Source organism: Sphaeramia orbicularis, chromosome 16 (genome assembly GCF_902148855.1).
Source record: "Sphaeramia orbicularis chromosome 16, fSphaOr1.1, whole genome shotgun sequence".
NCBI lineage: Eukaryota > Metazoa > Chordata > Actinopteri > Kurtiformes > Apogonidae > Sphaeramia > Sphaeramia orbicularis.
The window spans coordinates 9436855-9450294 of NC_043972.1; the positions used below are offsets into that span (position 1 = coordinate 9436855).

General features: G+C 43.0%; 1 protein-coding gene across 1 annotated transcript; it reads left to right on the top strand.

The window, feature by feature from the left end:
- Window positions 1-2511: 2511 nt before the first annotated feature.
- Window positions 2512-8222, top strand: LOC115435392 (keratin, type II cytoskeletal 1). Its single transcript, XM_030157771.1, has 11 exons — window positions 2512-3170; window positions 3432-3591; window positions 4279-4428; window positions 4867-4986; window positions 5074-5169; window positions 5250-5384; window positions 5481-5591; window positions 5682-5792; window positions 5924-6048; window positions 6152-7663; window positions 7862-8222. The coding sequence occupies exons 1-11, from the start codon at window positions 2947-2949 to the stop codon at window positions 7953-7955; spliced, it is 2838 nt and encodes a 945-aa protein (XP_030013631.1). The 5' UTR covers window positions 2512-2946; the 3' UTR covers window positions 7956-8222.
- The last annotated feature ends 5218 nt before the right edge of the window (window positions 8223-13440 follow it).

Consider the following 13440-nt stretch of genomic DNA (forward strand, 5'->3'; position numbering starts at 1 on the left):
AAAAGTCCCACACGGCTGCAAGGTCTGAGGTCAATGTAAGAAATAGACATTTGTCCAATCCATCAAGGCAGGGTTTTTTTTTTTAACAGTATGAGTCTGCCATTTAAGCAGCAATACTTAATATGTGTAATTTTTGGTATTTTCTTTGGATGAAATCAATGCCCTCTGGTTTGGTTGGAATCTGTGTTTTTGAGACTCTAGTTTCGTCTTTAGGCTTAAACCTTACAGAAATAGAACTATTTTTATAGCAACTTCCAATGAATCTTTCTCAGCATTTTGTATTTTTTCAGTGTTAATCAGGTATTTAATTCACTAATCATGTAGATGTTCACAAAAGCTCAGAGTAAATTCAACAGTTATATCAAAACAGGGAAAACAGAAGGAAAAGTGCAATTTTCAGCAAAATAAATCATTAACGGAACATAAAAATGGGCATCTCCAACCACTGTTATTTATTAAACTACTGGTGAATCAATGTTGAAGAAGATGACAGTGTTTCCACGTTCACTACGGAGCGTCTGAACGTCCAAATGGGTCATATGTGATGACCGTGAAAAGACGACAAACTGCATTTTAGCTCAATTATTTACATGTATTGATAGGATTAAAGGATCAAAGGTTATTAAATATGTTAGTTCAGTAGATGCTTAGGTTGCTGGCAGCTGTTTAGGTATCCAAAGGTTAAATGTTTGTTGTTGCAGGCAGTTGATGTTTACAGTAAAGGTCATATAGGGGCAGCACTGTGGCAGCTGACCTTTAACCCTAAAAGTGTCATTAAAGAAGCTCCTTGAACTGGCCTGATCGCTGTGTCCCTCGTCATTTCAACATGTCATGATAAGCGTAAACTCCAGACTACAACACCCTTTCCTTCTGCCTCTTTATTTTCCTCCTTAAGCTGTTAATTCCTTTTTTCCTGCATTCTCTGGTTTTATATCTTGACTAATAAGTACTAATTTATGTCAAATCTCGCAGCGCTCTTTGTTCCTTCGCAGTCACAGCCTCACCAGGTCACCCTCCAGCTTCTACTCAGCGTTCAATTAAAGCTCCTCGTCCATCAGAGCAGATCACATCATTACTGCACCTACTGGCTGCTGTATCTGACTGGATCCTGCCTGCACCGCCACTTATCTGTCTGCTAGAGTAGTGGTTTTTAACTGGTCTGGCTTCAGGACCCACTATCGGCCCTCAATGACAAGCTGTGACCCAAATTGATAAAAGTTAAACTTTTTTTTCCATTCCATTTTCTACCGCTTATCCGGGGCCGGGTCAGTCGTAGAAAATGGAATGGGAAAAAAAGTGTTAGTTAAACCTCTCAAATGTATTTAATAAAAAAGATGGTGTGTTTTGAAAATGAGATAATACAGAATATCACAGTATGAAAACACAGAACACAAGTTTATATGATAAACCAAACTGACCAGCAGGTGGTGATGCTAAATATGGAAATATTCCCTTTAACACTAAATTGGGTCCATTTTAACCAAAACCAAAAATGTTCACTCTAACACACCATGTTAAAAATTAAAACTGCATTCAGTCACTTATTCAAGAATTAAACACACTGAGTCCAATGTAGGTAAAACCATTTCTGATGTGATGTTCTGTATTTTTGTAACGTATCTGTTGGAAATGTAGTGGGAAACAACATGTATTTGGTGAAAATACTTTTAGTGGCTTGCCAAAAAGCTATTACAAGGAACTGGGGAAAGACAAAACCACCAACACAGGACCAGTGGATCGCAGTTATTGATGGAATATATACAGTGGAAAGGGTGACTCTCAGACTGCAACTACAGGAAACTCAAATGGACAAAAAGTGGAATAAATGGACTGTTTACAGAGCTAAGAATGATGGAAAGACTGGATAAAGGAAATGTGTTGAAATATGCGTAATGTACCCAAGCAGTGTTGGTTTGTTCGTCTTTTGTTGTTTTGTCAAATATATGTGTAAAAAATTTCAATAAAAACTTAAGTGAAAAAAAAAAACATATCTGATGCAGTCGTTGTCATACCTGAGTTTCGCCGTGATATGAATAGAAACTTTTGGGTCATCTTTAATGCTGTGAAATTCATTCATTCATTCATCATCTGACCCCGTTTTATCCTCACTAGGGTCACTGGAGCCTACCCCAGCTACCTATGGGTGAAGGCAGGGTTCACCCTGGACGAGTCACCAGTTCATCGCAGGGCTGACACAGACATGAACAATTAATCACCCTCACATTTACACCTATGGGCAATTTAGATTAACTAATGAACCTATCAGTGCATGTCTTTGGATGGTGGGAGGAAGCCAGAGTACCCAGAGAGAACCCACGCAAACACTGGGAGAACATGCAAATTCCACACAGAAAGGTCCCTGATTGGATGCTGTGAAATGTCTGGTGTTATTTAGCATTACAGTGCATTACCGACTGGTTTCTTAACATTATTTTTTGTCCAGGCAAAGGCCTACGACCCACTGAAAACAGGTTTGTGACCCACTCTTGGGTCACGACCCACCAGTTGAGAATCACTGTGAAGAGGACACAGAGGTACAGTAATCCTGGAAAAACCTGTCACGGTTCTGATGACGATCCAGTGATACAGTACATGATCACGGTCTAATTATTGAGCCTTGCGTAAACAGCCTGAGCTCCTCAATGCGGTCAGCTTCTGTCCCAGCCCATGTCTGATCCTCACAAGCTGCTGACAGATATCTGAGCAGAGGTCAAGCCTACATTGGTGCAAACGTTAGAGATTCCACAGGTGTTGGTTCATGCACTGGACTGTGTTGTGCAGAGCGGGGGCATGGCTGGCAATGGGGAGTATAAAGCCTGAGACTGGGCACACAGTCAAGGAGCGCAAGAGGGAGAACAACTGTGCAGCAGTGAACTACACACAGGCCTTTTGGGGGGTTCTGTCTTTTTTCTTCACAACAGCAGCCACACAGTTGTCACTGTCACTATGAGTCGCAGCCCAGAGAGGATCTCCTCCTACCGCCGTCATTTTGAGGACAGCAGCAGCTCATCCTACGAGGTCAGGGTCTCCAGCCCTTCCCCCACCAGGAGAGATGCCCGTAATGGCTCTATGGGATACTCCTGCAGATCAGGGGCCGGAGGCATGCGTGTGGAGTCAGTAGGACGAAGGACCGCCTCAGCTGCACGCCGGCCTCGCCTGGTCGGAGCAGGGTAGGTTTTGTTAGTGAAATACAGTCCCTTAAGTACTCAGTGCTTATGGACAGATGATATGTTGACAATCACTGAAGGGACAAAGACATGCAGCTAGATGATTGTTTCCTTGAATCCTTTGATTTATTTTGTTCCAAATGGAGAACAAAATAAAATAATTCAGAATTTGACCAAGGTGATTATGCATACAGACATACTGTATATTGATATGTCCTGTTAGCGTCAGATATATTAGATGTGTATTGTACTGGTTCGTTACAGAATGGGTCTAGGAGCCTTGGTATGTGTTGGACCGACTGGAGAACCTGCCATGGATCTGGACGCTGCTGCGGTTGAGAACCAGGAATTTCTGAGCACTCGTACAAATGAAAGACAGGAGATGATTGTCCTCAATGACAGACTAGCTGTTTACATCGATAAGGTACTACAGCTGTAAAAATAACCAGATTTGACTAGGGGTGTGTATTGGCAAGAATCTGGCGATACAATACAAACCACAATACTAGGATCACAATACAATATATCACGATATATCATGATACTGTTAACAAGGCAATTTTTTTTAGATGATTATTTCCTGGAAGAACTGAATTACACCAGAAATATGCACAAATACTAAACACATTTTTATTTGATCAGAACAGGATCTAATGCTAAATCACAAAATGTTCCTGTGTTAAAACTGAAATTATGTTTTACAGACATTACAGTTTAAGATCCTGTTCAAATGTTCATATTCTATTAGTTCAGAACTAACATCAGAACATTATTTTTGTGCAATCCCAACAAAGGAACTCACATTATTTAATAAAACAGATTTAAATAATAAAAAATGAAATATAAAAAAAAAGAAAAACAAAAAAACAAAAATGAACCTCCACAATATCTGCATTTGAATAAATACCTAAAAATATCGATACAGTACTTTTTAATATCGATATAGTATTGTGAAACGAAATATCGCGATATATTGCAGAACCGATATTTTTTTACACCCCTAGATTTGACAGCTTTCATTGCACTTATGATCTGTATTTATCAGGCTTCAAACAGAAAGCATATTGTCGCATCTTCAACTATCCCAGGTGAGGTTTTCTTGCGCCTTCAGGTTCGATCACTTGAGCAGCAAAACAAGCTGCTGGAAGCAGAGATCGGAGTCTACCAAAACCGGTTTGAGAAGCCAACAGGTCTCCGCCTCTTATATGAAGAACAGCTGAAGGAGCTGAAAAAGATCGCTGACCAGATGAGAGTTCAGCGGGTGAGATAAAAATTCTCCAAGCTGCGCATCAGCTTTGTTCTTTGTGTTACATTTCAGATGTTCAAAAGAGCATGAAGACTGAATTCTAAGTTTCCGGCAAAATTTACACTTCAGTGAGTTGTAGAAGATCCGTCCAAGCAGTGATACAAGACGTCAACTTGGTGTTTTCAAGGTTCCTTACCTGGTAACAGGCTTATTTCTGGCAGGCAAATGGAGAGGTGCCTCAGTGTGTTAAATGTCATGGAGTACAGCTGTCTTCAGCTATGTTTTATACACAGTTGAGAAAGCTTGATTATGCCTTTGTAGTCACACACATAGACACAAGAACAACTTGATATATAAAATGCAAAACAGGCTGATCTACATTTTGCACACACCCTTGCACACATCTCCAAATCTATTAGATGACTATATTACTTCTGGCTTCTTGGTGTCCAGGACATTTCATTGGCGGCAAAGGACTCCACAGCTGCTCAACTCGAGGCCATTAAAATCAAGTATGAAGAAGCAATTGAGCAGCGCAAGAAAGTTGAGGCTGAAATCGAAGCCTTCCGTCCAGTATGTAATGACTAATATCTAATAATGTTTGATCCCCAAATTATTTGCAGTCAGAAATCCAGTCGAGTAATGTCCTGCGTTTTACAGGATGTTGATGCAGCCACCTCCTCACGCATTGCCTTGGAGAAGAAGCTGGAGCAGCTGGAAGTTGAGATTGAATTCCTGAGGCGAGTCCATCAGCAGGTGGATAACATTCCCACACAAGGGATACATAATTACACTGTTTTTCATTTGGATAATTAATAAGAGCTTTGTTTTTCCAGGAAATTGACGAGCTCATGCAGCAGATCTACGCAGCTCATGTCACAGCTGAGAGTGCATTTACTCTGCCTGATCTGGCCAGTGCTCTGAAACAAATCCAAAACCAATATGATGACATTGCAGCCAAAAATCTCCAGGTAAAATAATTATACATCGGCAGCATGTCAAGATAAAACATCCAAGCATGCTATCCTTGTTTATGTTTCGGTCAAACTGTCATTCCTCATTTTCAGGAGATGGATTCATGGTATAAGAATAAATTTGAAGATATAACCAAGAAGACATCAAAACATGTGGATAGGGTTCGAGGTTTTAGAGAGGAACTAGCAGGAGCCAAAAAGGATGTGAGTATCCAAAGTGAAAATTAAGAGTAATTTTCTATGAGAAGTTATATTAACCAATTACTAAAACTTCAATGACTTAAATGTCTCAAGATCCAAAGCAAAGAGCGAGACCTGGACGCCCTCAGGACAAAAAATGAAGCTCTAGAGGCCCAGATTCGTGAGAGACAAGAAAAGTACAGGAAGGAACTAGAAGACCTGCAGGTGAAGATATCCTCATGTTTTAATAGCATACATGCATGGTCACATTAGAGCTGTATATGAACACTTTGAGGCATAAAGACACCATAATAATTCATTTGTGCAATAATTTTATGCTTCTGTTAATGTAACAGGCTCGGATTGAGGCCCTGAAGCTTGAGCTGAAATCCACCAAGGAGAAAATTGCGCTGCACCTGCGCGAGTACCAGGAACTTCTGAATGTCAAGATGGCTTTGGAGATTGAGATTACAACTTACAGGTGAAGGGAAGGAATAAGCCGAAAGCAGACATATTAACATGTTATGTATTTGATTAAGATTAAGCAGAGGCATAATTTTTGTTTTGTTTTTTTTTCCTGCCAGAAAACTGATTGAGGGAGAAGATCTGCGACTCGCTGGCATGATGCAAACCATGTCCCTTACCAGCTGTAGCATGAGTGCCATTGGTACTGGGATGAGCTTCGGTGGAGGAGGCGTAGGCGGTGTAGGTGGAATGGGCAGAGGCTTAATTGGATCTAGTGGTGGTGGTGTTGGAGGAATAGGAGCTGGAGTAGGAGTAGGTGGAGGTATGGGAGCCACTTCAGGTAGTTCTATTGGGAGAATGGGGGGAAGAATGGGTGCTCCTGGTGCAGATGACTGGAAGAGTCCAGCTGGTAGGGGAGGGCTTACAGGTATGAGTGGCAGTCATGGACTGGGAGCTGGAGTTGGAGATGCGGGTGCTGGAGGTGGGCTAATAGGGTCTGGAGGCACTGGTCTGGTTGCTGGTGTTGGTTCTGGCCTTGGAGGGGTGGGGAGTGGAGCAGGAGGTGTAGCCATGGGTCTTGGAGGGGTGGGAGCTAGTGCTGGAGGTGTAGGCTTTGGTTCTGGAGCTGCAGGTAGTGGTCTGGGAGGTGTGGATATTGGAGCTGGAGGTGTAGGATTTGGTCCTGGGGGTGTGGGCACTGGACCAGGAGATGTGGGCACTGGACCTGGAGGTGCAGGCATTAGTCCTGCAGGTGTGGGCACTGGTCCTGGAGGTGTCGGCATTGGTCCTGCAGGTGTGGGCACTGGTCCTGGAGGTGTAGGCACTGGACCTGGAGGTGTAGGCATTGGTCCTGGAGGTGTAGGCACTGGACCTGGAGGTGCAGGCATTGGTCCTAGAGGTGCGGGAAGTCTTTCTGGAGGTGTAGACACTGGTCTTGGGGATGTAGGACCTGGTGCTGGAGGTGTGTTCTCTGGTCCTGGAGGAGTAGGGGCTGGTGCTGGAGGTGTGGGGGCTGGTGCTGAAGGTGTGTTCTCTGGTCCTGCAGGTATAGGGACTGGTGCTGAAGGTGTGTTCTCTGGTCCTGCAGGTGTAGGGACTGGTGCTGAAGGTGTGTTCTCTAGTCCTAGGGGTGTAGGGGCTGGTGCTGGAGGTGTGTTTTCTGGTCCTGGAGGTGTAGGGGCTAGTTCAGATGGTATAGGCACTGGTCTTGGGGGTGTGGAAGGAGGCGTGGGGGGAATATTGGGGTTTGATACTGCAGGCAGAGGTGAAGATAGCACTGGGGGTGTCAGGATTGGTACCGAGGACGGACCTGCAGGTTCAGGTGTCAAGGGTGGTCCTGGCATGGAGTTTAGTGGTGGAATTGTTGGTGTAGGTGGGGTGGGAGGAATAGGAGGGGTCGGAGGTGGAGACCATGGCATGCCCGGTGCTCAACTGGGAGGCGTTGGAGGAGAAGAGGGCATGAGTGCAATGAGTGGAGATGGCGTGGTGGGTGGGAGAGTGGGGAGGGGAGGGGCAGGAGTGAGTGACAGCAGTGGTGCTGGGATGGGATTTGGATCAGATGGATATGACAACTTTGAGCCCTATGCTGAGCAGGCTGTGGAGCTGACAGAGAGAAGGACAGTTCTGATTAGGTAAAGGTACCATGAGGTGAAGCTGATTTTTATACCAAACCCAGAAAATAAAATCAAAAATGCCATGAATAGAATGAAGAAGCACCTGTTGGCTCACAGAGACATTACCTGCCAGTAGAAAACAACCAGCGTAATAAAATATAAAGCAGAACATTTCACGCCTAACATTTCTTCTCCATATTCTTGTTTGCTTTAAAGGACAATAAAAACTGAGGATGACGTGCTGGAGACAGACCACCACGAACAGACCTACATCATCACCGGTGCAGCCGATGACTCTGACGACGACTGAGCAGCGCAAATTCTCAACTGACCTCTTCTCGCCCTTAAACCTCCACGCCCCTTTGAGCTCTCGCACTGACCAAAGCCCATGTCTGGGCACTGACCTTTGCCCTTTTGGCCTGGAAAAGAACACCATAAATGACCCTTTGCAGCAGATTTAAGCCTTCACCCATGGGTTCTTAATATGCCTCACAACACTTAACACGCTCTTGAAACTTTTGTATGCCTTGCACACCCCTTTTCTCCTTTCATTGCAAATAAAGCAATCAGCATTCAACTACCTTGTCCTTCTTTTATTTATTGTCTTTAGGTTTTCTTGTCCCTTAAATCTGAAGAATATTACAGTGATGTTTTCATTAAATGCTGGAACATATAGTATTTTGTGTTGACTGGGACGGATGAAGCAATGCTTGGTTTTGGAAAATAAAAAAAATGAAAATACTGAGAGACGAGCGGAGCAGCTTCAGAGTCACCTGAGGGTCGAGGCCACTGTCCTGACACTTTCTGGGGGCTGAGGAATCCATCAGTCAGATTCGGTCCTGCAGCGAGGTGACGGCACACAGCCGTTTCCTGTCCTCATTCCATCCACATCCACACCTTCTCCTCCTGCTGCTGATTGGGAGCGATCGGATCTGGCCAGCAGATGCCAAACACAGTCAGCGTCCTGCTCAGAGGCTGAGAGCAAAGACATGCAACTCACCAATCCTCTGACAGAATCTGCAACGTATGGAAGAAGAGGCAAATCACATTTAATTGAAGCAAAGATGGAAAAAGCACATGCTAAATCCTCTGCATTTAAGCAGCTTTTAGGTCATTTTTGTGCTGAAAATGAGCAATTTGTGGATATTTTTAAAGAATTTAAATTAATCTAATCTATAAAATGCATGATTTAATACTGTGATAGGAAAATGAGCTATTCATGATATCTGATTTAATGAAAGAACAATTACATGTGCTGGAAAACTAGAGTAATATCTTTGCAATCCAGAAAATTTGAACATATCTGAGTAACTTAAGCATTACAGAATTAATACAAAAATGTAATTTGCATACACTGTAATAGAAAATGACAAAACAAAGTGGGAAAATCAGAATAATTACAGATATTTCAGACAAAAATGTTGATCAACCTTTATCTTTTTGCTGGAGCTTCTGTCTGTCTGTAACGTGATTCTATTCTATTTTATTTTAATTTAACATTTCATTTAATTTTGTTATTTGGTCACTGAATTACCAACTCTGGATTCTTGCCTAAATAATCAATATTTATCCTGGATATAATTTAACACATGATGGACCTAGAACTGTCAACCGGCGCAGTAACGAGGATATGCTTTTATCATTAGATCACATTTCGTTACAGCGATTTATGAACGTGCGTCCGAGCGGAAGAATGTATGGGCTTGAGAATATATGAAGGGTTAAATGGGTTATTATGGATGCAATGAACGAAGAAGGGAAGAATATTAGACATAGAAAATAAATACTGGGATTGTTTGCGTATTATAATTAATCCGATAATATAATCATCTCCATTATTATTATTATTATTATTATTTTTTTTTTTTTTTTTTAGTTTCTTGCCCTTTTCTCTCTTCATTTATCCTCATATTTGCTCAGATAATAACCATGATTCAGCCTTAAATTTCTTGCCTTTCCTAAACCTTTTTCTCCAGTCAAGGTTACATGTCTTTAACGCGCTCTTTGCCATTAAGTCGCTCTGCTCACACTTTTATTTTCCACAAAACACAGATGGGTCACTAACCTTCATCCCATAAGAAAAATGCAGTTTTACTCCGGGCTCAGGGAAAGAGCTCCTTATATTCACCAAGAAGGGCAAAAGTTGTGACTTTCTTTGAAACCTGTGATTTTCTGTCACTTTGTGCATATGCTTTGGGTGGCTAAATCCCAATTAGGGTCGGCTGACACGCTGCTCTATTCATGCGCAGCCCTGCCTGCATACATTTGCCTAGGAATGAACTTCTTAAATAGATCTCCTGCTAAATGCGTTGGACAGCAGAGAGAATCGGCCTGACTGATACTTTCTTTCTGAGGCGGTCGAGTGAGAAAAGGTATGAATTTATAAGGTACACCGAAACATATCAATTCACTCAACTTCACATGCCTTTATCCGCGTCTCCTCATGCGAGACAAAGCGAGTTTAAGTCAGGGAAATGCGGCTGAAAAAGCCGGCGCAAAAACTTTGTAGAGACTTTTGAATACCGAAATGGTGCAGCCCACTCCGAGCAAAAAAAAAAAGAGAGAGAGAAGGCATTTTCAATGAAATCACGCATGAACTGCGTTGAATCAGGTGCCGTTTATTCGGCTCCTCACTAATGCGATTTTGAATATTAGTCTGGGTTAAAATCCCAATCATGTCATCTGGTGGGAGTCCCATACAAGCATCATTACTATTCAAACGCGTCGCTAATGTCCCACCCGCATCCCGGCAGCTGGTCCGCCCTGGGTGCAGATGCATCTTTCCCCAGGTTTCTCAGAGAGGAAAACCACCTTAAATATGAGCGAGGAAAACAGAGAAAAGACAGGAAAAAACACAAGATAAACGGGCATGTCCAAAGCTTTTCTCTTTGTCTGAGAGCTGCCTCAGATCTGAAAGGAATAATAATAAGTGAACGCACCAGGACTAGGGCTCTCTCTCTCTGTTTTTTTTTTTTTAAACACAGAAAAGTGTGACCAAATGGATGTGGGAGGTTTACAAGCAGTGGGCTCACACGTAAAGAAATATTTGATCTAGACAAACACAAAGTCATTTTTTAAACGTGGGAATCTTTGAGAAATAGGCCACACCGGCCTATTGCTAAATGGGACAATGATTGGGCTCCAGTGAATAGACCCAAACAAAGTTTATGGGTCGACATAAAAAATGTGTTTTCTTCTGAGCTCAGAGGGGTCCTAAATGGTAGGTCATTGAAACCAGTCCAGGAGAGGTGGTGGTGAACCCTTGGCACCCCTGAAGTATGGCTGGGGCGCATGAATAGAGCTCCCTGGTGGGGCATTGCTCTCTGTATTTACCGCTTTGCTTTGCAGACAGGTTGTTCCTCTATATTCATGGCTCATTAATGGCCAACCAGTTAAATCAGAGCCCCTCCGTTTAGACAGTAAAAACCCAAAAAGGCTGGCAAGAGCCAGGCAGAGCTGCCCATAAAACGTCTTTCTCCTCTCGAAACTCCGATTCTTCTCAGGTCGTTATTTAAGTTCATTAAAGAGATGCGCAGTTCATTCCACTTACAGAATGCTGTTGATTGACTTCGCAATATTGTCCCGGAATAAAGATCCGACCATGTAATTAATGTGTCTTTTTCTTGTTATAAAAAAGAGGAGGGACAATACCGCCGGTCAAGCCATTTAATTTCATTTAATTTTCCATCCCATTTGCTTCCAACACTGCTTTCACTCTGACACTGAGCCTTTTGACCGCTCTTCGGGGCGTCAGTGCGCACAGTGGAGCGGGGATTCACCCCAGCGACTTTTATAAGCGCCTCCGCAAATAGAAAGGACACGTCTCCTCCACTTTCCCCTCTTCGGAGAATAATTAATTTCATTGTGGAGAGAGGTGCGGGATCTTAAAGCAACGAAAGGGTGGATGGGAACCAGCCGCAAATGGCGAGGCGTTAATAAATAACCCCTCCGAACAGCCAGGCGCAAACATTGCGCCTATTGATGAGATTGTTCGCGTGTCGTCCGAGCTCTTTGAGTGTGGAGGAGCGCAGGGAGGAGAGAGGAGCAACAAGGGATGCCTGCAGAGAGAGAGAGAGAGAGAGAGAGAGAGAGAGAGAGAAAGAAAGAGAGAGAGAGAGAGAGAGAGGGGTTGTTCACCGCCAGTGTATTCATAAAAACACCAACAAAAAGCAGCAAAACTCTTCAACTCAGACTGGTTTGATTTAAAGGATAAAGACAAATGATTTATATCAAATTAATATCTGCGTAAAATATTTTTAAAAACATTCTGCAGCCAGTGTTTTAGCTCCTAAATCCTCAATTTCATCTTCATATATTGGTGAAATATTTCTGACTCAAAGCCGGACAGACATGGGGTCCGCGGTGGAAAGGTCAAAGGTCACCGTGTCGGTCTGAACTCGTCGCCTACAGGTTCTTGTTCTTCTCTGTTCAGACTCATCAGCACAGGATCAAAAGCCTCAAAACCAAACTGTCATGTCAGAACGCTCCTTCAACATCCTCATTTTCTAACTTAACGCCACTGAAATAGTTTATGAAAGAAATCTTGATAATTGAACTGATACAGTGATGATATTTTTCAATTTAAGCTCCTAAATTCTGAATTTCTTCGCTGAAACATTATTGTAATAATGCGTGAGTTGCTTTTATATTTTGTAATTAATTCGTTAATAAGGTCAGTAAAATAATCAGAGCAAACAGCGGAAATATTTATAAAAAAATATCCTCATCCTGCCCGGAATAATATTTTTCTCCTTCTGCGAATTAATAAGAATTCTTCAATTTTTCTTTATAGCGTTGCTCAATTTACACGATTTTATTGTCTGAAATTTGCTACGTGGCTTAAAATATATAACCAAATTTACCGTAAATTATTAATATGAATTAGTAAATGAATATATAAATAAAACTGATCAAATGGCCCGCAGTTGTAGAGTCGCAGAGCAAAGGGAGACAAGAAAACCACAAGTGTGTGTGAGTTGGAAAGATGGTATTTTTGAAGTGTTTTCTCTGTTGCTGCTGGTGGTTCTGCCTTTTCAGTACCTGCCTGATCTCAACCCGGCACACGCCGAGAGTCAATAGAAGTTAACAAGTCCTCTAAACTTTCCTGCTTCTTTTGTTAAACTAAGGACACAAAGGAGGAGGAGAATAAAGCGCTTTGAAGTAAATAAAGCCCAAAAGAATGCCAGCCAAGTAGATTTAAAGTAGTCACTGATTTCCAAAACCTGGCTTGAAAGGGAAGAATGGAAAAGGGTGAGGATTTATGGAGAAATTATACAGTGGATTTGTCAGTTAAAATATCGGAACTGTCTGGAGGACAAAGCCACATGCTGAGGATTAATGGTCGCTCTGGACCTTTGATTCTGCACCCTCTTTTCTCTGCCCTTGACAAATTGGATTTTGGGGATGGGAAGGTCGCCTGGCCCTTTGTGTCTCTTGACCGTTTTGGAGCAATTCATTATGCGGCGGGGTGAGGGAAAGTCTCCATGTGACCAGGCCGGCCCGTTTTCCCTCTCCTCACAGCTGCTGGGAGAGCCCAACTCTCTCACACTCACGCACACTCATACGCACAAGCCGGAGCCGCCGCTGCCGCAACAAACTCCCACCGCTCCCCCCTGCGCGTCCCCCCTCTGAACCACCTTACAGCATCAGCTCTACGCGCACCCCCCCTCCACCTCCTCCTCCTCCTCCCAGTACGCGCACACACTTGCTCGTCCCATCCTGAGTCGGAGAGGTCGGAGATGGGGGTGGGGGGCATGGGGGGGCTACCTTGCATGCACCATCACTAGAAAAGCCGG